This window comes from Halichoeres trimaculatus, unplaced genomic scaffold, assembly GCF_033239565.1.
Source record: "Halichoeres trimaculatus isolate MK-OKI-2021-1 unplaced genomic scaffold, fHalTri1.1 fHalTri1_scaffold_2, whole genome shotgun sequence".
Lineage (NCBI taxonomy): Eukaryota > Metazoa > Chordata > Actinopteri > Labriformes > Labridae > Halichoeres > Halichoeres trimaculatus.
The window spans coordinates 33,175,782-33,202,686 of NW_027437180.1; the positions used below are offsets into that span (position 1 = coordinate 33,175,782).

Sequence of the window (26,905 nt, forward strand, 5' to 3'; positions counted from 1 at the left end):
AAATTTTGGTGAAAATTAGCACATAACTTCTGGCCAGATTCTGTTATGCAGTGCACCTGTACTCACAGTGTCTATCACAATCAGCTAAGGCCAATTTACAACTTGGTGAATGTCACATCTGAAGCCTTCAGTTGTATCATTTAAAACATTATAGGCCTGATCATAAAGGTTTATCATTTTGCATGTGATCTCAATCGTACATATCAACAAACTCAGTACTAAGGACCTTGGTAAGATTAAATAACAAATAGCAAACTATCAACTGCTTATTGGGAAATTGAATTATTCACTTTACATTTCAAAGGTGATTATCAGAGGGAACAATGAACCTGGAAAAAACAGTAACCTACCAATTGTGACTTGTGACAATAAATTTGGACATATTTTAAAGAAGTTATGTGATAATTTCAATAAAATAAGAAAAAACGTTTTACCTGAGAGTGATGGAATTTGCGGACCTCTAAAGTAAAGTGTTACCTGTAGGTGCATTAACTCTAAAAGGCCTGAGCCTGCAAATTAACTCCAAAGTGGTAATGGCATGAAATTCAAAGGAGGCAACATCAGTTTGGTAATGTGAGCCAGACTCAGTGCTGGTAATGAAAAAAAAAAATAGAGACTGAGAAAAAAAAAAAAACGCATTGCTTTAACATCCTCAACCATGTTAAATAAGTTGATGGGGAAAAAAAGCAACAACAAACAAAATTGTTTCTATGTAAAACTAAAAATTGTTAGTGTTATGCTGTTCAAATTTTGTTTTGTCATCCAAGGCGCAGAAAACAGTTAAAAAAGTTTTTTTCAATGAAGATACTAAACGTTGGTATTTAGACCAAAAAATTCTTCTATCTCAAATTGATCACACAGTCACACAGATTAAGGCAATATTAAATGAAACAAAGTTATGTTCTAGCAGGTCACACCATATACTACCTAATTTAGCCATATTGTCTGACACTGATTGAGATGATGCATGATTTGCCAGGGGTGTACATAGTGCCTCCGTGGAAGGCTGCAGAAAAAAGAGATACCTGTTAAAGTCACAGGCAGGTCAAACTGAGCTATATCTGTGTAAACCATTCGTGCATATGAGTGAAACGATCATAAGATTTATGTAACAGCAGCGTGTGGTAGATGTGTGGTCGCCTCTGAGGTTGCCTGTGAGGAAGGTCAGGGTGGATGTGGGAAGCGGTTAGAGGTGGGATTTGGGTGGGGGCAGTGAGATGTTGGGGTAAGCTGCAGCTGTGGAGTCGCACCGCCGTGTCTTTGGCTCTATCAAGTGTCCAGGAAACGCCAACAGTTGGTGCTGTCTCATTGACGGCCAACGAGTTTCCTGCAGAACGGAGGGGGGCTGAAGGTGCGTGTGGGTGTGCTTCTGTGTGTTTGATGGATGTCTGGGCTTGCTGGGTGGCAACTGCTGCAGGGATGAAAGGGAAAGAGGAAACCAGAGAGAGAACGCAGCCACCAGGATGCTCAGGGAACCCCTGTGCACCCGTTTTTTCTAGACCACACAACAGGAAGTGCTGCTTTCACAATACTGCTCTGGCTGCCTGTGCCCACTCTGCTGTGCCAGGCCGTTCTGTCCCCTCCCTGCTCTGAAACCACAGAGAAGATTTCAGGCAGAGGAAAAGATCTCACAAATTATTCTGCAGTATATTTCAATGAAAAACCACTTTTGTGTTCAAATGGTTGCCGTTTAGTTTTTAGTGAACAAGCAGTAGTGATCAGTAGATGGCATGCTTGTGCAGCAGACTCTTATTAGCTGTCTTCTGATGTCATGGTGGATACACCAATGGCTTTTTAAAGCAGATATGAAGCTTGCAGCTTGTCACAGCAGGAAGATTGCAGGTGTAATTATAAAGACTGCATTCCAGTGAGGTGAGCTTGTTTCAGGGTCCTGGTGTTGTGCATGCTTGGGCACTTCTCCCCTCACAGATCTCAGTTTCAGAGGCTTCTGAGCCTGTCCTTCACAGCTCCAGGCTGCTGAGTGATGCTACATGAAGCATCAACCATGAGAGATCAGCCTAAGCTTGCTATTCTGACAAGATGCTTAAACCTCAAAATGCCAGTTTAATTGACATGATGTGAACTCAAAAAGTATTTAATAATGATGCTTTGGTGCCTCTTTGGAGTGACATGGTATTAACCTCCACTTTCATCACTACCTCTACTCAAAATAATCTGCCCTGTCCATTTAGAGGAAAACACACATTGATATGATGTGTACATATTTTCTCATGCAGTCTAAACACACTTTTTCATGTTGCTACTGACTGCTGGGGGTGTCATCATCCTCTGCTTCTTCTGATATAGGAGGCCAAGAGGGGTGACGCAGGCCTGTATGGGACTTAAAGATAATGTCCTTGTCGCAACCCCCCCAGTTCCCCTCGTGACCTTAAAGTCACCAACACGTGAGCTCAGGATTACCAGAGGCTAAATTTCATCAGCCACACAGAGTTAATCTAAACGTGAAGGTTCTTGGGTTTACAAAAAAAATTCACATGTTGATACTCTCAATAAACATTAAAGAGCTTTAAAACTTGTTCTGAGACTTGGCTGTAGTCATTGCACAGGAAGACATTATTGCAACGTAGTCGCTTATAGTTTCTCTGAAGCATTTTTCCTTTATTTTTGAATTTCATCATTTTTTTTTTTACTTTAGTTGTTTTTTTGTCTTTTAATGGCATATTTTTCATAATTAAAAAAAAAAGTTCGGCATTAATTTGGATATTTGATTCATGCATCCTCCACCCAGAACTGCTAATAGTCTTTAGAGATTAAGGCGTGTTCAAAGGTTAAAAGCCGACAAAAACAAGTGCTGTTAAAAATGTTAAAATTGTATAAAAAAAATTCAAAAAATATTTTTAGAAAATTTTATGTCAAGACTTTTTTTTATCCTCATAAATCTGACTCACTCAAAACATGCAAAGATCACAATATTTCGAGGGTTTTATTTTTATTGAGCATAGAGATAGATTACAGTTTCAGCTATAAACAGACAAACTTGTAAAATAAAAAAAAAAAAGTTGCAAAGGGTTAGCGAGAAATTACTGCCAACACTATAGCTGTGTGGGAAATCATCGTATGTAGGGCTAAGACTTGGCGCAAAAAAAAAAAAAAATCATACAATTATAATCTAACAGAATTTGTTGCACCATGCAAACATTTGAAAAGAGATAAATCATAAGATATTATTGTTTTAAATTACAATTGAACACATTTATAACTGTAGGAACAAGACGTGCAAACTATTTTAAGTTGGAATCTTTCTCAATAATGGGAACACGTTTTTTAACTTGCATTCATGTTAAAAAAGGGGTTTAAAAACCTTTGATCTGTTGAATTACAATACAATCTGTTCCAAAATTTAAACAAAGTAAATTCTTTTTACATTTACATACATCTTCTCCATGTTAGTGCAGTTACTCTGTTTTTAGGACCTTCCCTCCTTGGTTGACCAGAGAGTCCATGTTGTCGTTGACCGTTCTCTCCCAACTCTTAGCAGCTTCTCCCACATCCACTGACGCATCTTTGTTACTGAGTTTTCTCCTTCCCACCTCACCGACTGCAGATCCAGCTGCTGCCCCCACAGCTCCACCTATCGCCCCCGCTAAAATCACCCCAAGCACCAGACCCAGCAGAGCCCCTGCTATGACCACCTTGGGCACCTGTTTCGCCGTGTTCCCCATTCGCTCCCACACTGAGCTTTCAGCCACCATTTTCACTCCTGCCTTGGCCCCGGACCCCATCTTCCCCCACACTGGACTCTGAGCCACCTTCTTTGCACCAGCACCGAGTCCTGCTCCAACTTTCATGGAGCCGTCAGCCATCAGTTTGGCTCCACTCTTGGCACCAGATCCCACTTTTCCCCACATGGGGCTCTTTGCCAAATTCTTCGCCCCAGCTCCGATCCCAGACCCGAGACGCATGGAGCTGTCTGCCACTATCTTAGCGCCTGATTTGGCCCCTGAACCAACTTTTCCCCACACTGGACTTCCTGCTGCTGCTTTCGCTCCAGATCCTACCCATGCAGAGCTGTCCACCACTACCTTGGGGACTCTATCTCCCACCATTTTGGACACTTGGCCTGCACTTGATCCAACTTTTTGCCACAAGGAACTATCAGCCACCATCTTCTGAACGTCTTGCGCTCTGCTGCCCATCGTCCCCCAAACTGGGCTGCTCCTCACCTTCTTTGCTCCCTCACCCACCCACACAGAGCCGTCTGACAGAAGCTTGGGTAACATCTTTGCATTAGCGCTCATTTTCTCCATAAAGGAGTGTAACAGTGAAGGGGAAATGGTGGACAGCGTAACAGGAGGAAGACTCTCGATATTCATGGTGCTTACACTCATCTCCGCCTCACTCCTTGTTTTCTCAATCTCATCTTCTCTCACTTCCTCTTCTGCCTCAGCCACAGGCTGCATGGAGGAATAAAGCGCTCGCCTTTCAGAGCTGAACTGTCTGACCAATTCTCTCTTTCTCTCCCTGGCGATCTCCATCTGCCTCTGCCTCACTTTCTTCTCAGCCTCCTGAAAAGCGGGACAAGAATAACACTGTCCTCCAGCTTCACTCACGGTCTGCTCCACCTTGTCCAGCAACTCTGCTACATTCCTCCTGTCCCTCCAACCTCCTCCTGTTTCCAGCACGTGAAATCTGTCTCCACATTTCTCCACAATCTTTAACAAATCCTCACGCTGACCAGAGATGTACGCCTCAGCACTGCCATCCCCCGCCTTCCCGCTCTTCCTCAGTCGATCTGCATAAGTAAAGAGGACCATAGTGTGTTTCTGGACCGCCTCAGGGCCGAAAACAGACTCGAGAGCCCCGAGAGCCTGCAGTTCAGTCTTTGCAGGCAGGTCTATGGGGACACACAGCAGGAAGGCATGAGGACCGGGACTGGACAGAGCAACACAGGAGGAGATCTGAGCTCGCACCTCATCTGGGGTTTGCTCTGAATTGAACCAGTCTGGGGTGTCGACCACCGCCACCTGCAGGCGAAAGAGGAGTCATGCAACAATTTAGAAGGTTGATTAACAATCATATGATACAAAATGAGAAAATGTGACTTACTTGTCTTCTTTCAACCAGAGCTCTCTTCTTCTCACACTCCCGAGTGATTGGGGTCAGGCTTTCAGGACGGGACGCAAACTCCTCACGCCCCAGGATGCTGTTACCAGCTGCACTCTTCCCTGATCCGGATCGGCCGAGCAACACCAGACGCAGCTCCTTAGAAGACTGTGAGGATGATGGGAACGAGGAGGAAGAGGAGGAGGAGGAGGAGCGGGGAGGGAAAGAGGATGAGGAGGAGGAGGAGGAGGAGGTAGGGAATGAGGAGCAGGAGGTGGTAGGGAATGAGGTGGACGAGGAGGTAGAGAATGAGGTGGAGGAAGAGGAGGAGGAAGAGAATAAAGAGGAGGAGGAGGAGGTAGGGAATAAGGTGGAGGAGGAGGTAGGGAATGAGGTGGAGGAGGAAGTAGAGAATGAGGTGGAAGAGGAGGAGGGGAATGAGGGGTCAGAAGAAGAGGATGAGGGGAACGATGAGGAGGAGGAGGAAGTGAACACAGGCGAGGAGGAGGTGAAGGTGAAGTCAGGGGAACGTGGAGAGGTGGTTGGAGACTGCTCTGGGGATCTCTCTTCAAAGCTGTTGATTCTGTGGTGCACTGCAAACAATCAGGGAAAGTCACATTTATCATGGGTTTTGCTGAAAAATGGGAACTTTACAGTTTTTCAGGACAAAAACTGAGAGATTGTGAGACTTACAAGTGGTGACCAATTTATGAGATGTGTTAGTGTCAGACATTTGTGAGAGTATGGCTCCATCTGCAGGGAAGAGACAGTACTTATAGTCCAAACCAGTTTCTGTTTTCATACTTTTAATTTTTGTGGTGTTGTCCTTTTGGAAAACAATACCTGCATTGAGTTTGAAACTGGGTGTCTTCATCAGCTCCCGCTCCATGTACCGCTCTTTGTACCGCTCTGAGTACGGCTGATCTTCAGGTGTTGGAGTTGAATAAAGTCCGTTAGACACTTGTCTCACACTGACTCTCCCATCAGGATCCTCACTCCATTCTCTTCTCTGTCTTTCCAGAAAGGAGCTGTACTCCTCTCCTCTCTCTGTACTGCTCTCTGTGGTTGAGATGCTGCTTGAGATGCGCGTTGATAAAGCCGCCTGTCTTTCCTCCTTCTGAGCTCTGTAACTATCCATGAGTTCTCTCCGTCTTTCGCTCACTCGTTTTTCCAACTGTTTCTCCTCGAGTGATTTCACACGGTAAATCCCTTTATCCTGCGCCATGTTTTCCACCTGTTCCATAAATCAATACAGAAGAAGAAAAACACACTTGTGCTTAAAACCACATTTTATCATCATGATGGAATGAGTTACCATCCTGCCAGTGAAGTTTAAATATAAACAGATAAATAACCAATTATCAAACTGATCCGTTCTCCTGGGTGTGATTATGTGGTTGTGAAAACAGGGCGTTGCTGGGAAAACCTCCACATGCAAGCTCAGCAACCTGCTCCGTCAAAACAATTAAACAAACAGCCTGAATGCTGGCAGCAGTGTTGCAACTCACTGTCAAGTTAGCTTGGGCTTTCACCAAAGATAAGTAAGACAATCAGAAAGCTGTTAGCAATATAAATTTCAGAACGGGTGTGTGAACTCTAATTCTTATTGCCGATGTCAACTCTGCATCAGTTTCATACCTTCTCCAGAAGCCCTTGGATCTGTTGTCTGTCCTGTCGCTGACGATTATTGATCACATGGTACCTTCCCCCACATTTCTCAATCATCTGCCTCAGGCCTGGGTGCTCTTTTCGCAGGTACTCCTGTGGGAAGAAAACGTCTTTGCGATGACATGATTTTTTCTTGCTCTGAGAAACAGCAGCTTGCTGGACACAGAAAACAGTGATTAATAACCAAAGAAAACTTTTTGGGAAGTAGCACTGACAGCTAAGATTTATTAGTTTGAGTTTATGTTTTAAAAGTAGGATACAAAACCTGATCTCAAGACTTTAGGCTCACAGAAAAAAAATCTGTTTTAGTAAAACCTGACTGACTGAAATTAAGAGATAATCTGGGGATCACATTTTACAAAACAGGAGCATAAAGTTTTATTTACTTAAGTTGATGATAATACGTAACAGAGACAGAGGCTATAGGCTGTCATACCTCTTCTGTTCTCCCCATTAAGTAGTCTCCACAGGTCAGCAGGACCAGGGTGTGATCCAGTGCACCCTCACCAAACAGCTCCTCCAGCTCTTCAGGAACACGACCCTCCATCTAGAAACACCAGGACAGGAGAAAACCATCAGGATGACTCACATTCCACTTGTTACAGCTCAATTCACATGAAGTTAAAACCGTCTAGGCTGAAACCAACCTCTGTGAACTGGCTAACAGGCACCAGCAGCAAAAAAGCATGCGGGCCTGGTGCTACCAGTGTCAACGCTCGCTCTGTCTCCTTCCTGACACTGTCCTCCATCTTGCCACCAGCCCAGTACCATCTGGGAGCCTCCACCAGGGTCAGATTCCTGCCCTCCGAGACACCTTGCTTGAGCTGGCAGCTCCTGGAAGCACTGATAGAAATGGGAGATACCTGGCCCAGGATGTTGTCTGCTGAAGACGTCTTTCCACATCCAATGTTTCCCAGAAGAATCAGCTTTAGCCCTTCGGCCGAGGAGCCAAAGTAGTTTCCACTTAGGCTTTCACTCATCGCTGCAAAGAGGATGGATGAAAGCGAGCGTCAGACATTTAAGGTCAAGTGACATTACCTAACCAAAATCAGGTGTGTGTCTGTTTGAGCACAAAAGATGTTTCACACCATTTAAGGATCCTGGCACATTCTCTCTATCTTGTAATGTAAATGAACAAAAAACTAATTTTATCTTGCACAAAGCTTTATTTCCTCATTTTCTACCTACATCCCTTTCTATCTAAGCACTCTGAACCACCACGCCTTGCCAATCCTGTCCAACTACATTCTACCTGGACTTTTATAACTGGACTCATATGCAAACAAGCACAAAACAAATCAAACTACATATGCTAACAAATACAGAGGATACATAACACTATGAGAGAACAACAAAGCAGACTGATCAGCTGAGCACTTCTGTTACATTCAGCCTCAGAAATGAAACAATTCAACCACAAAAGAAGATCGAGACACACAGTTGTTTTAGCTTTAAGTTCCCAGTAACACATAGCAGGTGTCAAACATGAACACAACATGTTCCTGGTAACCAAACAGAAATATAAATGAGACGCTTTATCGATATGACTAACTGCTTCAGTCAAACAAACTTCTATAATTAGGTTCCCTCTACTCAAACCTCTCAGGATTAGTAAAAAGGCTAGGAATTGAATCATGCTTACTCAACTGTTAAAGGTCCTTGAAGCTGTGCTCATAAATCGCTGGCTCTGCGCGCTCGGTTTCTTCAGGTGACACTGAAGTCTGTCTCTGTCACCCAGACAACTTCAGGACATGTCGACTCCCAGTTGGCAAAGGTAAAAGCAGCTTACGCAGGTGAGGTTTGCAGTCTGACAGAGAGGCTCGTCTCACCACTCCCAATTTGGGGAAACATGCACATATGAACACACTTGTACGTTCGCTTTTACGTGCACAACAGGTTTCTTTGTGTGCAGCCTGCTAAGCATTCCAAGATGGGGTGGAGGAGGAGGAGTATCCCGGGGCAGAAGTGAATCATTCAACCTGAGGTTTTATCTGCCACACCCTTGAGGTGTCAAAACCCATGGATGGTTGTCAAATGAGACATCTGTCAGGGTGACAGTCGTTAGGCTGGAGAGCTGCTAAAATATGCATTTAGGTATCTCCTTCTGTTGCAGTTATCTTCCCTGATCAGGACAGACGGCATGACACAGACACTAATGACAAGTTACATGTAACATAAATCAAACTGGAACTTAAGTGATCTTATGTTGTGTTTCATGGATGAGCAATCAGAAAATAATGTGTGGTTTATTAAACCATTTGGACACCTAAAGAGTCTTTGACTTATTTCAAATAATCTCTGTGAAATAAAAACTGTCTTAATTTTAATGACTGCTACAGTTTGATAATGGATCTAATTTTATATGACTGTCTTACAATAATAGCTGTGAGTAATGATTTAAGTGCTAAGCTGAGGTCACTCTGTTGTTAATAAGGAGGACAGTATGTTTGTTTTAACATAAACTAATCCAAACTAATGTGCTACTGTTTGAGAAATGCAGATTTGGAGCAGATAGTTCTCTCATTACGTGACTTAAAATATGTGACTCTTGGCTTCATGGGTGATGTCATCAACCTGACTTTCAGTCATTTCAGTAAGGGTTTACCAAGAAATGAAAAAGTCACTTTTGGTTCTGGGTAACATATATAGCCTAAAATAGAAAAAGTCTTGGTGAAGCTTTTGCAAAAACTAAAGTATACATCCGACGTATTTTTTTTAAACATCCCAATAAGGAAGTGATAAGGAGTTATTATTTGACTAATTTGAATTCAGGTCTTTTTTTCTGAGAATTTTCTTTTTAGTAATTTGAGGTTAAAAATAGGGTTTGACATCGTGTCACGATTGGTACCTCATCAACTTTGTGCATCTAATGTGATAAGCAGGAAAAAAATTGGCGTAGAGCTTGTCGTTGAGAAGCTTTGAAAGAAAAATTGGACGGTATGTTATATTGGCAGAGTATCATGGCTCCATCCACAAATTCTGGCTGCAGAGTTTTCAAGAGCAGAGACATTTTGACTTAAAATCAAACCTATGGTTAAATCCTATCTTTTTACCAAGGTGGTTGAGAACTTTTCAGAGACAATCTTTCAGCTACCCATTGCATCCATGTAGTTGTGTCAGTGCGTCTAGAGAAAATTGGTAATCAATACATCGACAGAGAGCAGGTACCTTGTTGGCAAAGAATGGTATAAATAATCAATGAAGCATTCCAGTCACCAAAATAAAGTTCTTCCTTTTTTAAATTAACTACAGTGTTTGTTGTTGGGTCAATAACAGATATTGAACACAAAAGGACTCCATTTGTAAATTCAAATCAACACAAAGCTTTCTTTCTTCAGTAAATAAAAAATACTGAAAACTGACAGTGGGGTCTTCATCATCACTCACAGCCCGGGCATCAAATAGTCTATGTTTTCCAGAGTTGAGGCCTTAAATAAATGAACAAAACAGTAACACTACGAGGGAACATATAAATTGCTGGGGAAAAGACTTTTTGTGTTATTAATGTGGCTGCATCTCTCACCAGTTTATGTTGTGCAGACTCCCGCAGCTCGGGTATCTGTGAGGTCAGAGAGATCAGAGGAACCAGGGCACACAGCAGGGAGTCCAGCAGCAAGGACAAGCTACCTGGCACACTCACTGTTTTCTACAAGGATACAACAAAGAGGGATCATTGGCTTTTATTCAGTTTCTCATTGATCATAGTCTCAACGGGACCTGTGGTTGACAACTGGTCTTCAAAATTCTTTTCAAAATGTGCATATAATTTCTAAATGAAACCGTGTCTCAACCTCAAGATTTGAGTTTTCACTGCACAATTTTCTGTTATATTGGTTCCAATTCTTGCAAAGAAATCTTAAGATTCTGTGTGTATTTCAGTTTGCACAGTGTCTGATCTGTCTTGGAAATGTGACCGTATATAATTCAATGCAAGTATCGATGGAGAATACAAATGCAAACATGGCCAAGAAAAGCAGTCAGAAAAGAAGTGAATCAATGTCAAATTCCAAATTTTGAGAATTGATCATCCACACTAAATCTACTCACATTTGTCTCCTGTAGAAATTGTCCAATCAGGAATAAGGATTCCCCCAACAGGTGCAAGTGAGCTGCAGCTCTGACAGGATCCTGATTAAACCTTCCAGGACTCCTGGTGGTCGGTCTGAGTGTGTCCCAGGCTGAACTGATGGGACTGCACATAGAGGGTATAGGAGAGTATGTGGCAGCCATAGGGCTAGATATCATGGGATAAAGTACAGGTCCTGGCACAGGTATCACTGTACAAGGTCTGTGGGCTTCTGGGGTTACTGGGAGGCTGGTGGTCCTGGAACTAGGACAGACTGCCATGCTGTGCTGATTATCCAAACACACCCAACACTCCAAAAATGAGCTTTGAATGTCCTAGGACAGAGAGAGGAGGAAAATGACAAGTTGCAAGTGCACTTTGGATAATAACAGAGGACAAAAATAAGATAACAGATAGAGGATGGTTACCTGATAAATGCTGCCCTCTGCTGGGTAAAATGAGTGCAACAACTTGTCCTGCATGATCATGAAAAGGTGTGCTCTAACCATCCTATCAACAAAATTAATGTGTTCAGTCTAGATGTTATCAGCTTTTTCTTACCTCTCCTCCTCTTAATCCCCATCTGCTCTGTGAGACATAACGAGGTGAAGCAGGTAGGATGTCTGAGGACTCTGCTCTATAAAGTTCAGCTTCATCTCCACCTGAAATGTTTCATATATTTATTATAAAACATGATCAGTCTTTGCTTTCACCCTCTGCATCTTTGCTTTATCTTTATGGCTGAGATAAGACCTTACTAGATTTGTGAGAGGAAACCTCTGCTGCACTGCTGATCACACAAGTGTACATTAAAATCCCCTTACCAGAGTGCACCCTTGTCTCACTGAAAAAGTCATATGGTTCCTGACAGACAGATGGAAAGAGAGATTAACATCCATTTTTAGCAATAAGGGACAAATATAACCACTTGATTTAGGTCATAACTTTGTTAAACATTTACTGGACACACTTACTGCATTACATAAGCTGTCTTTCACAGAGTTGAGAACAGTGCGTGCCAAACTGTATAGTCTGAACCCATTTGTTTTCTCACATATACTGCCATAAACTGGAAAAGGCTGATACAAAGACCTGTAAGTCAGGTCAAAGATTGAATATATGCAGACACTCATCTACATATAGACTATGCAAAGTTGTCACAGCACAAGACATATCACATTAACTTTTCTCAAACTTCCAGTATTGCCTGTTCATATTCACATGCAGGTGGTTGAATGTTCTTGCAAGTCCAGAATCTACTGCATGAAGTGTTTGGGTAATACCTGCCTCGAGATCTGGTTCCCCAAGCACCTCCATGTACAGTACTGAGATTTTGTAGGACTTATTTTCCTCTCTGGCTGCGTCCACTTACAGATCCCCTCTCTGCGTGCATACTCAGTGTAGATTCTGCAAGATCAAGAAAGTAGATCCAAAGTTTGACTGTAATGTCAAGGAAAATAAGTGTTGGGGTATTTTATGTCACAGCATTGTTTAAACAAAACCTAAATGCTCATGTCTGCTTTTGATTGTTTAAAATGACACATAAAAGGAGGGTAAGCTTTCTTGATAGTATTACTTTAAAACATACCAAAGTGGAGCAGCAGTACAGAAACTTAGCTGGGTCACTGTGCTAGAAAAATACATTTTCACAGGAAAACTCTTGGATTGTTTTTTTTTCTTTCCTTTTTAATCTGAATTCTACACATAGAATATTAAACTGTGCATAATCTCCCATCTCAGCATTTTTTATCCTTAAATAATAAACATTTCTCCCCCTCCTCCTTAATATAAATGGAGACACCCTCCCCCCCTCAAAAAATGCAAACATCATGACAAAACTAAAGATTGTGCAGCTAAATTTTTTGCTGGAGATAGGCCCATTATACTGATTTATCAACTTATATAGAAAATAAGTATTTTTAAATAAAGATTTAAATGATGAAAAAATCTGAGTCAAATGTTTTCCTTCTGCACCATAATAATAATAATAATAATAATAATAATAATAATAATAATAATAATAATAATAATAATAATAATAATAAAGCTTTTTCGCCAACGTTACAACTCCTGGACGTATATTTTACGTTGTGCTGATTTGGCTTTGTTGTTGGCTAGCACAGGTGAGTAATATTTCGCTAACGAAGAGAGCTAACTATGTAGCTACACATGCAGAGTAAGGTTTACTTGACTATAACATCTCGAGTTGTGTTACTTCCCCGCTATTTTTCTTGTTATTGTCGTAAAAAATAAACGAAAACAGAAAACGTTTAGGGAAAATAATCGACCGTTAGCCTTGGGTCAACATTCCCGGATAACAGGAAGTTAACGGTTAGCGTTCCTCGTCAAAACTAGTCTGGAAGCTAAGGTTAAATCCAAATGCTGTTTCTCAATGCAATAAATGGCTTTGCGAAAACCGAGCATGTGATTTACTGCTGTAAACAAAGCCTCGGCTGAACTTGAAACCCACGCTGTCGACTTCACGTTGTCCTATTTCATAAACTGTGCCAACGGAAAGCTGCTGACTCACGTTAAGCGCTGCTGACTGCTGCTGCTCCTGACTCTGCTGACACACGTTTCACCGGACTGAGAGGACTGTGATTCAATGGATCACCTATTATCTGTTATGTCATGACCATAGACTGTGGTAATGACATGCTATGGCTGTCAGGGCAGATGTGGTACTGTGAGTTGTTTTATCAACTTCACATGACAGATGATTTATTGGGCTTTTCTGTACAAGTTGGAGTCAGTGCTAAATATTCACATTTTTTATTTTTTTGTATGCTGATAATGCTATCAATTCAGAGATGCTGCTTGGCAAGGAAAAGTACAACGTTCAGACTCTTTTCCAAAATTAATCCCAACCCTTAACACCTGTTATTGCACAAAACCATCTAAAAATAAAAGTATTTACAAAATAATGCGTAGTTTAACACTGTCCATTTCAAAATTGTAGCTTATATGTTAATTTGGAATAAAATTACCCATCGATTGTTAAATCAGTGTTGCTCCTGTCAGTCATGTGATTAGTAACTCTGTGCAGGCCACTTTAAAGAACACTACACCATATTTTATGCATATTTCCAGAAATGTGACAAAAAGGCACTTTGAAGGAAGACACACAGCAATTTCTGTTTGTAGTCTGTTTTTAACAATGAGCAATCCCCAAAGTCCTCAAGTTTTTCATCTTTCACATGCTCATCTTTCTTCGTGTTATGACGACACTTTGTGTTAGGACCCAAAAGACATCCCTTTGTATAGCTGCACTGACTTCTCTCTTGCCTGCAGGTGGCAGTGGTGGACACTCCTGTATGATTAATCTCAAGGCAGGCCTCAAACTGTGAGAGTCCATTCATAAGCCAATAGAAACCGGCTCCACTTCACCCACCACAGCTGGCTTCTTTTCTGTCCTCCTCAGTGGACTCCATCCTCCAGAACCTGGACTCCTCAAGATCTTATACCAGGATCCTGTTTGTGAACTTCAGCTTTGCTCAAGTCCACCTGTAGGTAGATTACAGACTTCGTTCCAGGCAGGACGCAGCATGTGAAGCTGAGAAATCCCATCTTCAGGTCCGTCAAGCTACAGAAATTTTAAGATGACACCACCCTGACTCATCTCTGGTGGTGTTGAGTCTGCCTACAGGTGGGAGATTGATTATCTGGGGACCTGGTGCGGTCAGAGCAGCTTAGAGCTCAGTGCTCTAAAGACAGTGGAGATGATGGTGGACCTTTAGAAAAACACAACCCTACCTGCCCCATAACCCTGTGTGACTTCCGTGTCGACACTGTGGAGTCCTTCAGCTTCTTGGTAACCATCATTACCCAGGACCTCAAGAGGGAGCTGAATGCCAACTCCATCACTAAGACAGCACAGCAGACTGGATGTACTTTTTGGCAGCAACCTAGGAAGTTCAATCTGCCGAAGTCATTGATGCACTTCTACACTTCCATCATCGAGTCCATCCCCACCTACTTCATTACCATTTGGTACACTGTGCCCCGGTTAAGGTCAAGGGCAGACTGGACCTGTACATCCCCCAGGACCCTGGAGATGTACAGAGGCGAATTATGGAAGTAGTCTCCAATACATCACCTGTCTGTTTCTGATGCAGAGTAGAGAAGCGAATTGTTGGTGAGCTTCCTTTCTAACAGCTATAGGGCGTCCGTTAGTCGCATGAGCTGAGCTGTACCTCTGATTGGACAAACTCGTGATCCTAATATCTACAAAACCGCTGAGTTAGAGAAAAAAATCACCCTCCGTGCAGTATATGTAGGTAGCAAAATTAGTATTTCAGACCCAAACTGTTTTTGAACTAGGCTGTAAAAAGGTTTTTTAATGCCGTAAAAGTTCTTCTTTTTTTGAATTGGTGTGTATGTGATTTCCAGTTTTTCTGCAGCCAGCCCCCTAGCAGATTCTCGATATACAGCAACTTTTAGCTCTTCTGCACAGGATTCATTTTTCTAAACCTGATGTTGCCTCTTGGTGTGCACCCAGTCTCAACAACAAGGCCCCTGACCACCACTGACCTCGCTTAACCCCCTAACCCCCCCACAGAGACACTACTTGTTACATACACTTATGCAGAAATGCTTATTTGCACTGCCATGCACAATTCCCACCTTCACAAACAGCTATACTGCACATATGTTATTTTAATGTACTGTATATAAAGATATTTTCTTCTTTTCCTGTACGCAAACACTTCAGTTTTTATATTATTAATATTCTTATTAACACCAACAACCAATTCTGATCTTGATCTTGGTCCCACCGTGAAGGTGATTTGTTGAAAGTGAGCAACATACACATACAAAATTTAAAGAAAAAAGACTCAGATGAAGTCACACAAACTTTGACAGTGAAAAGTGAACAACTGTACGGACTGTGTAATGAAATTAAGAGTTTCAAAAGTTTAAAGCTGCAACACTTTCTAAAACTAAGTGAAGAGTTCCTTAAAAGCATTTCATCATCAACATTTTGCAGAATTCAGTATCACTGATAAATTAGAGCTGATGTAATTCCTAGGTGCACTTGCGGGGGGGGTCTCTGAGGGCACAGGGGGCACTGTGTAGGGTGAGATACAAGGACATTATCTGCAGGTCCCAGGCTGGCCAGTGTCACCCTATATGACCTCTTATATTCCAAGAAGTACACCCCAGAAGTCATAAACAGAGCTTTCAAGGTTTAATTTGCTTAGATAGATTACAGTGCATGCTCTAAAACGTATTGCTTGTTTAATAAAGCCTACACAGAAAGCAGATTAAGTAAACCCTGCAATGTTAAGATTTCATTCATTCGGCCTACTCCATATTAGTCTTGATAGTGCTCTGTGATACATGCAATAATATGAAAAACAAGTATAATCAATGTTTTAACATCACACTTAGAAATGTCAAAAAGGCTGCTGCATGAAAACTGATAAGGAATGTTATTGTGAGTTGTAACACAACTGGCTGCTGCATGTCCACTCAGATATTAAGCCAAAGCAGAAGCTCTTTTAGCTTTTTGGAGTGAGTTTCAGTTATTCCAACACTCAGCTTAGCAACTTTACCTTTTGGTTCACTCTGATCATCATTATACAACTATACTCTCTGCTTTTCTTGGCCTTGAATCTGCCAGCTCCTTCGGGTCACCAGAATAATCTTTCATCACGGCATGAAATGTGCTCAGAGCTTCCCAGAGCATCCCGAAGGCGGTTTTATTTTTCTGATATTCCCTCCCCCTTTCGTAATGCAGCAGACGCCGCCCAAACTGTCCAACTGCCCATCAGAGCCACATAAACACACCCACATTTCAACCACGCCTCCATTCATGGAAACACGTTGGTCATCTTATTAGACAACACCAACTGTAGGCGTTTCCTGGAAAGTTGACAGGGCTAAGAGGGCAGCTCGACAACCAGTACCACCAACGATGCAACAACTCACTGAGCAGCACCACCCACCGTGCTAAACCCTGTGTCCTAATCCACTCTGACCTTCACTTACATCCTCACCTGCTGCTGATACTGAAGTGTTAGGCCAGTTTTTCAACAACATCCAAGAAGAGTAAAGCCGTTGGCACCTAACACAATCAAACACCCACCAAACAACAGAAAATCAGCCACATAAACCCCTACCACACCTCCATTCAAGGAAACTTATTGGTCAGTGAGACAACACCAACTGTACAAGTTTCCTGGAAACTGGAAAGAAGGGCAGTGGGTCACACATCTGCACCACAACTGAATGCCATCCCTAACTGTCTGACCTACTTCACACACAACCGCACCCCGAAATTTTTGATAATACTTATCGCCTGTGATTGTTTTTTAAGAAATACAACACGTTGTTGTTTATGAATACAGACACTCACACGTAGATTTAGTACACGCACATAAAGCAACCTTTGTTTTTTTGTTTACATTTTTATTTTATACTTTATGCTGTGAGCTCAGTGAGTGTTGAAATAACTCATTTAGAGTTTAGATGTTGTTTTTAGGGTTTTTTATTCTCTAAGTAGAGTTTGAAATGATATGTGTTCATGATTTTAAGTTTCTGTGAACCATATCGGGTTTTGCCACTGATGCATGTGCAAAATTCTTCCATTTTTTAAATTTTCTTGAGATCACAACATTTTGAGGACCAATAATAAAGCTCATGTGAGAATTATCAGTATTTCTGATATTTTTGTTGATTTCATCCTCTACATTTTTTTTGTTGATTTTCTCCTCTCGTGGCCTCACAATCCTTCTGACTTTTGGGGCTTTTAAGAAGGAGGTGTCCGAAAAGTTACACCAAAGTTTTCTATTTTCTTTATTTCTTTTCTTTTTTTTTACAGAAAATATAATGTCAAATGTACCACGCATCAAGACTTTACTATGTAAAAAAATATTTAAAAGTAAGACACTTTGGTAGCATGGAATGAATCACTTGTTACACCTTCCCTCGGCAGCAGTTTCGGACTTTAAAGTAACATCAGATAAAGAATCAGTTATCACAATGGTGTTCCTTTTTCTTTTCTAGATCACAAAGAGGTGTTATACTTTTTTTAGACTCTTTTTTACTCAGTTACCTTGATTGGTTGTCAGTATTAGTGCTCATTTTACAGATTAATGTTTACAAAGTTAGCTGTGACACAAGTTTGTTTTAATGCTTGAAGTTTGGGATTTTCTCACAGCTTGGGTATGTTAACAGATCAGATCCCTTTTACCGCCAAAATCACACAGGCAATGTATGCATTGTTTTTTGTTAGCCAGTTGATCAGTCCAATTTCAAAGTCAGATAACTTCGTTTTTATAGACGTTTAATGCTGGGGTAGTCAGAACAATGACAAGCACTACTTCATGTTTAGCTTAAAAAATTCAAAAGGCTCCTGTGAGGAGTTTCAATGGGCCACCAAAGTAAACAAGACCATCAGCAACAAGACAGACTATTTCTATCCTGTGATATTTAAAGCCTGTAGCACCAGAGAGAGGGTCAGTTTCATTTTTCAGGTGTCTCTGTTGTCTCAGAGAAGACAAACGGGGGCATTCAGGGCAGACCTATGGCCAGAAGTTGAACCAAGGATGAGGACAGTAGAACTACAAATATTTACAATGAGTAGACTGGGACATTTGTGTGTTTACAAAACAGGGGGAGATTTATGGAGCTGAATTACAGGAAAACTCTATGTCCAGGTCAACAAAAGTAAAAGCTGAACCTTCTTGCTTCATAAAGGAGTATCTTTACGTTTTAATTGTACTTTTAAAGTAAAGACAAAGCAAAAGGAGGCAATAAATCTTTGCACATGTTTAAATGACCTCTCCAGCTTTTAAACCAGCATGTGCGTCACTTCATTCAATCAATCTTTAACCAGCACTTTGCAGTATTTTTCAAGTTACAGTGGTGAGATGAAACTCCTCTTTAACAGACTTGTGTTAGACAGACATCTACCTGGACTGGGTTGGGATTGGCACACACTGATGTTTACAGCTTCAGTAGTATTAGTAACAGTAGTTATTATTACCAGGACTTGATTTACACTGATCTTGATGCTTAAGATAGTTAAAGTCAGCATCTCTTGTGTTATCATATTAAAGGTAGGAATGAAAGTGTCTGAGTCATTCAACAGTGTCATCTTTTGTCCTGCTGACACCTTGACTTCTCATGTGAAAACTTTCTCACTATCAGTCCCTCAGCTTGTAAAACAAGTTCATAGTCCTGATATACTGAGATCTGCTGATGTATTATCTTTACACAATCATGCGATTGTTTTTTGTACTGTGAGTCAATGTTTCAACACTTCCTCCCTCCCCCGCCGTCTCCTCCAGAAACTCACACAGTCATGTTAAGAGTCTCTCCTTATCATGTGGCTCAACTCTGGAATGTCAAAGCTGCATTGTCATGCTAAGCACTCAGCCCTCCTCTTCCTGCTTTCCCAGGGAATGACACACACTTCCTGACTCATGTTTAGTCCCATGGCACCGCCCTCCTCCACTTTTCCAAGTAACTTTGTGTCAAAGTTGCTGAATCATGTTAACTTTCAGTCCCTCCTCCAACTTTTGCTGAAGTTGCGGTATCATGTTTAGCTGAGGATTGGTGAGGTGCTGTTTTCCCTCAAGAGGGGAGGAGACAGAGGAGGACTGTATAAATTGAGGAAAGGACTGTGGCTGCTAGAGGACAGACTGTACTGGACATCTAGAGTGGAAACAGAGGAGCATTGAGGATAAAAACAAACTACTGAAACTACAAGACTTTTTCTTTGACTGGTGAGTGAAGCTCAATACTATTTCAATCTCTAAGACTTCTGTTGCTATCTTAAATCTTAAAGATACAACGAGGGCATGTTGGAGGATAGGGTCAAGGGCTGCTGAAGAAGATTACAGGAGTGAAAATTGAGCATATACAGGCATATAGAGGCTGAAGACCTGGACAAGAAACTTGAAACTTTATTCTTCCTAATGAGGCAGAAGTGTTGACAAGGAGCTGTAGATGGATGAAGTACACATTTTTAGTAAACATTTTAAGCAGATTCCTGCATAAAGTTTGCATTCTTGCAAGATTCTTGCAATTTATTGTGTAGTTACTTTAAAATTAAAGCGTTTAATGTAAAACATATCAAAATCACACCAGTGTTCTGTTTCTATGTTATACTGAAATGCTGTAACACTGGCATGAAGTGATTTTCCAGATAATTAAACTTAATTTACAAACATTTCATGACAGAAAAGCATAAAATGTGTAATTAAAAATTTCATATTATTAAACAGAGTGTCTATTGTTAAGATATAGGATTAAGTGATGGCACTTGCAACATCTGATTCAAATATTTTGCTTTTCTCCTTGACTTTAAAGATAAAACATCTCTTCAAGCATCCCTTTATTTCTTATATCTCTTTTTTATCCTGTTTTGCTTGCAGGCCAGAATGGTGACTGAAAATAAGAAAACAGCCGAGCCGATGCCTTCCAGGTAAGATTGAGATGCTGTGATTTATTCCATCTCATATTTTAATCTCCTTGACTCGTCCTCCTTTCACCACCTCCATGCACTTATCCATGAAAATGCTCTTGCATGAGATGGTTTAAAAATGTCTAGTTAGAAAATAAACTTGATAACAGAGCTGTGGAGTCTGCAGCCTCAAAACTAGGTCTTTGGTTTATGTGTTGCTTTCTTAAAGGTTTATCAAGCAGCAGGTCGAGCAGTTAACCTTCTTTGTTTATATAAATCGTGTGTACTTTAGAGCCTTCTCTTTATGTTTTTACAGCTCTTTACTTAAGTAACTCTTTTTTTTTGCAGGGATCTCTCAGAACTCATCAAAGATGTGACCAAAGAAAGTCACACCAGGGCAGAAAACACAGAGCTGATGCTGAGCTTCCAGAGAGGGAAAGTCTCCCTACCTCAGTACAAGGTAAAACACCTTAATCGTGCATATCTAACATGTGTTTGTTGAGAATGAGTCCCACCTTTCTGTATGGTGTGATAACTTTGTCTGACAACATCTCTCCTCCTCTTCTTCAGCTCCTGTTGTGCTCACTGTACAAGATTTACGAGGCTTTGGAAGAAGAGCTGGACAGGAACTCCAACCACCCTGGTGTCGCGCCCATTTACTTCCCCGCTGAGCTGGCCCGGCTGAAGACTCTTGAGAAAGACCTGGAGTTTTTCTACGGCCAGGACTGGAGAGAGAAGGTTGTCATCCCTAAAGCCACTAAGAGATACTGCCACAGAATCAGACAGGTATGTTCATGGACAGCTGCTTCTCACAGTGTGCCTCTAGTGTTCACTTCTGGAATAACACCCTTTACACATATTTTCTTTTCTCAGCTTGGTAAAGAAAACCCTGAATACCTCCTCGCCCACGCATACACACGGTACCTTGGTGACCTCTCTGGAGGGCAGGTCCTGGGTCGAATCGCCCAGAAGTCCATGGGGCTGCAGAGCAGTGAGGGTCTGTCGTTCTTCGCCTTCCCCGGCGTCACCAGCCCAAACCTCTTCAAGCAGCTGTACCGCAGCAGGATGAACAGTGTGGAGTTCACGGAGGAGGAGAAGCAGAATGTGCTGGAGGAGGCCATCACAGCTTTTGAGCTGAATATCCAGGTACAGAGCGAAAGAGACACCTGACACAGCAAGATGTCACTGGATATGAAAGATTAACTTCAGTCTTCGCATGTTTTGGTTGATATTCTTGTTTTTTTTTCATTTTTGCAGGTCTTTGATGATTTACAGAAGTTGGTCGTCTCTGAAAATAACCTGCAGAGCCGTTCCACACACTCCTCACCAGTAACCACACAGAAGATGAGTGGGACCATAATCAAAACCAGCCCACTGCTCAGGATGGTTCTGGGACTCTTTGTGGCTCTGGCCACAGTCAGTATGGGCATCTATGCCTTTTAGGCATTTTTCTACTGTGAAAATGAAGAAAACTCAGACCTGTATATACTTTTGTAATGTTAAAATTGTCTGTAAATAAGGAATTACAACAACGCCCTGAGGCTGGGATATTCTTTTGTATTAATCAGAGATTTGTTGTGATTTTTAAAAAAAGCAACTTAATGTCTGACTCTATAACCAGAATGTATTAAAAGATTTTGAATGTGTGATTTTATTACTGTAAATAACATTTTTTTAATAAAATCTTAAAAAAGGTAACTTTCTGGTTTGTGTTTGTCTCTTTAAGCTGGCACTGCACGTGCAGGCTGTTTTCTTGTAATGCAGCCTGACACCGCTGATGTTCAGAGTCCAGCTGGTTGACATTTGCTCAAATGTTTTGGCACCTTCCTGAGTGCCTGCTGTTCATCTGGCCTTTGGTTTCTCCTCAAACACCAGATAATGATTCAACTGCCAGTCATTGGTTGGCTTCAGATAGCTAAATGAAAGCTCTCTCTGCCTTTCTTTGTCATCTTTGATGGTAAATAAATAGTATGAGGCAGTGGGAGTGTGCTGACAGGCTAAAGGGTAGAATTTGAAGACATCTCTGAATTTCATTGGGAAATCATGATGAGCATTTTTCTTTAGTGTTGGATATTTTTTAAATGAATCAAAAAAGGACAGTTGGTTGCTGCCATTCATGGTGCCAGTGTGATATCTCATTGTTATGATCAGGCTGTGAAATACTTGTTTCTGATTGGTGAAAACCAGACAAGAAAAGTGACTTTTTTCTTGATTCAGCCCCACATGCCAACTCAAACCGATCCACAAAAACAGAGTACAGAGTATTTTACTTCTACTTGTTCACACTTCTGCTGAATCCCAAATTCCTGTTAGCGTTTTAATTGGTAAACAACACGAAGGATGTCTTTACAAATGCTTTATGGAAAGAGTGAAACCTCTGTTACAGGGTTAATGGTTGACTACAAAGTAAAGAAGAGAAAAAGGAAATGGAGCAGAAGAACAACAAGGAGGTTAAAAACACAAGAAGTTGAATAATGACGATACAGAGACACACAGAGCTGAGTTTGGGTCTTCCTACTGTTACAGGCTTGGTGCAGTGAAAAAGAAATGTCAGTAGTTATAGGCTTGAAAACTGATCTGGTGTTGTAGTCAGTTTTCCTGCCTCTTACCCAGCTACTAACACAACATACAAACATGTTATCAAAAATTGAAATTAATTAAAGTGCACTTAAAATTAGAGCCCAACTGATTAATCGGTCAGGCCGATTATGCCTCTCACCGATTAATCAACATCGGCCAAAATGTAGCCGATTATAAAAATTTTTGCTCCACGGAGATTCTGTCGCTCCTGCTCATGTGTGTTGGGCTGCACACTGCCCGAGTGCCCGCCCCCTCCGTCCACCATTATCTAATGTAAGACTATAGAACAGCGTTTTAAGGTCGTGTAAGTTGCTTTTTTGAGAGATAAACAAAGACAAATGCTGTTAATTCACACATCCACCATTATGTAATGTAAGACTATAATACGGCGTTTTAATGTCTTGTAAGTTGCTCATTGTGTTTACATTTGTAATTTTTTTTCTACTTACTGTGTTTAAAGTTTGACTTCTTTATTTTTTATGGTATTTACAGCTTGTTCTTGTTTATCATTGGTTAACACTACAGTTCTTATGTTGACAGTTTTATAATTAAACTTTCTTGTTTTAATTCAACAGTTGTCTCTGTCTTGAATCATATGGGTATTATAATAATTTGTGTTCATATACAGTATATATATCCTGTGTATATCAATGAATTTATTAATATATATATCAGCCGATATATCAGATATCGGTCGATCTATCAGATATCAGTCGATATATTGGATATCAGCTTTTTTTGCCCCCAGTATCGGTATCGGCATCGGCCTAAAATATCCCATATCGGTCGGGCTCTACTTAAAATACAAGCTGAATTAGCTACAACACAGAGACACACAGAGAATTGGTGTAGATTTGGTTTCCACTTTATTATGGTTTCATAATTTTCCTAAATTTGTGCACTGGTGGCACACAATGACACATGATTGTTAACAGCAGCCGGAGCAAACATCTGGCCTCTACCTGTACAGCTTATTTAAGAGTGACACAAATCAAAACAGTGCTGGTATCTGTCTCCCTCTAGAGGACCAAAAGAAAACTGTCAGAAATGATTGTACTTCACAGAAATTGGCTTACTTCAAACCCAAGAAAGGCACAGCAGCTTGAGTTATGCCTCTTCTTACCGTCTTGCTTTCCTCAACTGGAGCAAACAAAAGCATTCAGGAGCAGACCGAGAGAGGTAACCACAACCAACAAGGTTCATGAACAACATCACCTAAACGTGCCAGCCACCCGCCATAATCCTCTTGCAAAAAAGACACAAGAACAAAAAGCACAAATACAAACATCAGAACTCACAATCATTTATCAAATTCTTAAACTACACAGTGCCAGAGGAGGGCTATCCCAAGGTGCTTTACGGAGGATTGCACAGCGCATCATATCTTTGTAAAAATCACTGAGGGTAAACAAAAAAAGGAGACACACTGAATTTCAAAACTAAACACAGCGCTCGATCTCAAGGCAAAGCAAAGAAGAGGATCCATGTTTGTGGAAAGGCATAAAACTCCAAAAACGGATCCACCCCAATAAAAGCAGCTTTAAAGGAAAAAAAACACCACAGACTAAAACTTTAGATAACTTTAAATAAAGAATAACTCTGGACAAAGGGTTCTACTACTTGGCAACTCTGCTTGGGAAAAAAACTTACTATTTCACCATAACTGGTTATTTTTCTGTGTTTTTTAATTGCATATCATTGAAGAGGCCTGTGGGTTATTTCATTAAAATTGGAACTTCATTTCAGCTTCTTACCAACTCACTCAGGACAAAGAAGTCCTGAAACCAAGGCAGATTTCCTGCATTATCTCCACAGATGAAACAGATTGCACATCACAGCTGAAGGGGGTGGAGTAAACTTGACTGATGACATGCATCTGGTTACCAAAAATATCACAGGTTACAACAGACTTTGAGTCATAGAAAAGTGTAATTACTCTGCAGTGGTTTTGTGCTACATTTACAGCTCTCGTTATTCTTCATCTATCTTGATTTGGCACATCATCCTACTGCATAAGGCAAAGAGTGTCCAAAGCCCAGCTAGGTGCATATTAGACCAAACCAACGCACTGTTTGTAACATCTAACTGCCTCTTAACAAACCCTCCAAACATTTGCACAGTGCCACACGCCTTTGGCTACCCATCTGAACAGCAAGGACAGTTTCGGCTAAGAAAGATGCAGCTTAATTTTCAGGCAGGCGCTGCACTCAAGGGGTAGCTCAATTGGTTTCATAGGAGGACAGCAGGGCTGCGTCTACCGGCTCCATGCAGGAGGGGCAGGTGAAAGAGCGCATCAGCCACGGATCGATGCAATCCACGTGGTAGATGTGAAGGCAGGGCAGGAACCGAATGGGGTCGCTGTACTCAAAGTCCATCATGCAGATCACACACCTGGGAGACAGAGAAACAGCTCTTGATATTGCAGTACGAACAAAAGTAAAATTAGGTCAGGTGAACCAGATTTACAGATTTTCAAACATGTTGAAAAAGCTGTATGCATTATTCTGAACAGAGAGCAAAAAAATTCACAATCCCTTATCCTATTAGGCTAAATACGACCAAAATTAGGCCATACAGTGATTTTAGAAATACCATTTTTTTTTTTTGACACAAAATTAACCTCATTCACCAAACTGACCCAAAGTCAGGTAACTTAGAGTTCACACAGAATCTCTTTACTTTCTCTGCATGCTTCATAAACACAGTGTGATAATTAAATTTACCAAGATAAGACACCTCAAAGAATGGTTATGAAAAACTGATGAAGTATGGCTACAAGTTCTTCTAATACATTTTTGGTTTTAATAACATGTTCCTTAGATGATAAGCAACTACCTTTACCTGTCCAAAGGCTAACATTGTAGATCAAAGTAAGATTTTTTTAAAAATAGTATGCAAATTAAAAAAGGTTGATAATTTTAACGACATACAACATGTATGTTGAGAATTTCCAGTTTAACACTCACTCTTTAACTTTCTTGTCAGAGGGGTCGGAGCCCGGGTCAAAAATGCCTCTGGGCAGGTGCTGAATGAGACCGATCCGCTGGGCAATGCGAACCTGCTCCTCCTCTGTCAGCTGATAAGCCAGACGACTCTCACCAGGGTTGGGATGATACACTGGAGCCGGCTGAGTCTGCTCCTTGGAGAAAGACAGGGAGGGGAGGGAGTGGTGTGAGATCTTTTAACAGCAGCCTGTAGAAAAAGGGGATTCTGGTACAACTTTGCCTAATTTATTATAGACAAAAATGTTTCTGCTTGTGACTTTCATTAGGGTCATAGTAAAACTAACTGCAGCATGTCTATAATTAAGCATTTTAGCCTATCTAGAAAAGCAACTCATCATTTATTAGAAATATCTTAAATTTTATCTACAGAATTATGTGCCTATGATAGTTCTATTATCACGTTTAAAAGAAGTATGTCGCATCATAAAGTGAAAGTGGCTTTTTAGAAGGTTGTTTCTGCAACAAATGCGCTAATTTTAAACTAAGTACTATCACCTGAGCCACAATCTGCAGGAACAACATGATGGAGGTTCTCATTTCAATAAAAAAAAACGGAAACTGCTAACAGGAAAAACAATCAGTGGTAGTGTGATTTTTTTTAAGGGCCCACATGCTCATTTACACCTTTAAGGTGTGTTTAACCAGAGCCCCAGCAGCTCACCTGGTAAGGTGGAGGAGGCTCTCCAGGCAGACTGCCCCCCTCGGACTCGTTCAGCAGCGACAGGTCATCCGCCCCCCTTGCAAACAGGCAGTTCCCCATGGGTCTGAGACCACCATGAGAGGGGTCCACCGGGGTACGAAGGTGACAGCGCACCTAACACGCTTCAACAGTTAAACGTTGTGGGAGTGTTTGCAATAATACGATTAACGTTAGCTGAATTAGCTGTTAGCATAAAGTTTGCTGTCATAAACTAAAAAGCTCAAACACCACAAAGTACCGCAATAGCAGCGTCGTCTCTACTCCAAAATAACTCCGTTTACAGCTCAACTACACGGCTACGTGCAAAACTGTTTGCACCATCGACTAAGACCGTGTCTAAGGTTGTTTTTTTGTGTAGTTAAAGGCTTTTGTGTTTACATAAAGAATATAAACCGGAAATGCGTAATCAG

At 41.2% G+C, this 26,905-nt stretch overlaps 4 protein-coding genes across 6 annotated transcripts; 1 reads left to right on the plus strand and 3 right to left on the minus strand.

Annotated features, from left to right (window-relative positions):
* Nucleotides 1–3,332: 3,332 nt before the first annotated feature.
* Nucleotides 3,333–8,657, minus strand: LOC141809064 (uncharacterized). 2 transcript variants are annotated; one of them, XM_074695883.1, is made up of 8 exons: nt 8,380–8,657; nt 7,380–7,714; nt 7,169–7,279; nt 6,703–6,825; nt 5,908–6,298; nt 5,758–5,817; nt 5,068–5,657; nt 3,333–4,985 (listed from the first exon to the last, which is right to left on the minus strand). In XM_074695883.1, exons 1-8 carry the CDS (start codon nt 8,405–8,407, stop codon nt 3,417–3,419), a joined length of 3,207 nt encoding a protein of 1,068 aa, XP_074551984.1. In that variant the 5' UTR covers nt 8,408–8,657; the 3' UTR covers nt 3,333–3,416. The 2 variants fall into 2 exon arrangements, with proteins under 2 accessions (XP_074551984.1, XP_074551992.1); XM_074695891.1 differs by lacking the exon at nt 8,380–8,657 and having other exon boundaries at nt 7,380–7,730.
* A 985-nt stretch (nt 8,658–9,642) lies between these two features.
* On the minus strand, nt 9,643–13,407 carry hmgxb4b (HMG box domain containing 4b). Its single transcript, XM_074699315.1, has 8 exons — nt 13,329–13,407; nt 12,082–12,205; nt 11,623–11,662; nt 11,360–11,460; nt 11,227–11,274; nt 10,780–11,133; nt 10,256–10,378; nt 9,643–10,187 (listed from the first exon to the last, which is right to left on the minus strand). The coding sequence occupies exons 6-8, from the start codon at nt 11,077–11,079 to the stop codon at nt 10,116–10,118; spliced, it is 495 nt and encodes a 164-aa protein (XP_074555416.1). The 5' UTR covers nt 11,080–11,133; nt 11,227–11,274; nt 11,360–11,460; nt 11,623–11,662; nt 12,082–12,205; nt 13,329–13,407; the 3' UTR covers nt 9,643–10,115.
* A 5,968-nt stretch (nt 13,408–19,375) lies between these two features.
* On the plus strand, nt 19,376–21,845 carry hmox1b (heme oxygenase 1b). The gene is made up of 6 exons (XM_074695308.1): nt 19,376–19,530; nt 20,182–20,231; nt 20,559–20,670; nt 20,781–20,996; nt 21,084–21,356; nt 21,468–21,845. The coding sequence occupies exons 2-6, from the start codon at nt 20,188–20,190 to the stop codon at nt 21,651–21,653; spliced, it is 831 nt and encodes a 276-aa protein (XP_074551409.1). The 5' UTR covers nt 19,376–19,530; nt 20,182–20,187; the 3' UTR covers nt 21,654–21,845.
* A 1,794-nt stretch (nt 21,846–23,639) lies between these two features.
* On the minus strand, nt 23,640–26,905 carry rnf11a (ring finger protein 11a). 2 transcript variants are annotated; one of them, XM_074693374.1, is made up of 3 exons: nt 26,457–26,905; nt 25,757–25,923; nt 23,640–25,181 (listed from the first exon to the last, which is right to left on the minus strand). In XM_074693374.1, exons 1-3 carry the CDS (start codon nt 26,553–26,555, stop codon nt 25,010–25,012), a joined length of 438 nt encoding a protein of 145 aa, XP_074549475.1. In that variant the 5' UTR covers nt 26,556–26,905; the 3' UTR covers nt 23,640–25,009. The 2 variants fall into 2 exon arrangements, with proteins under 2 accessions (XP_074549475.1, XP_074549466.1); XM_074693365.1 differs by having other exon boundaries at nt 25,757–25,929.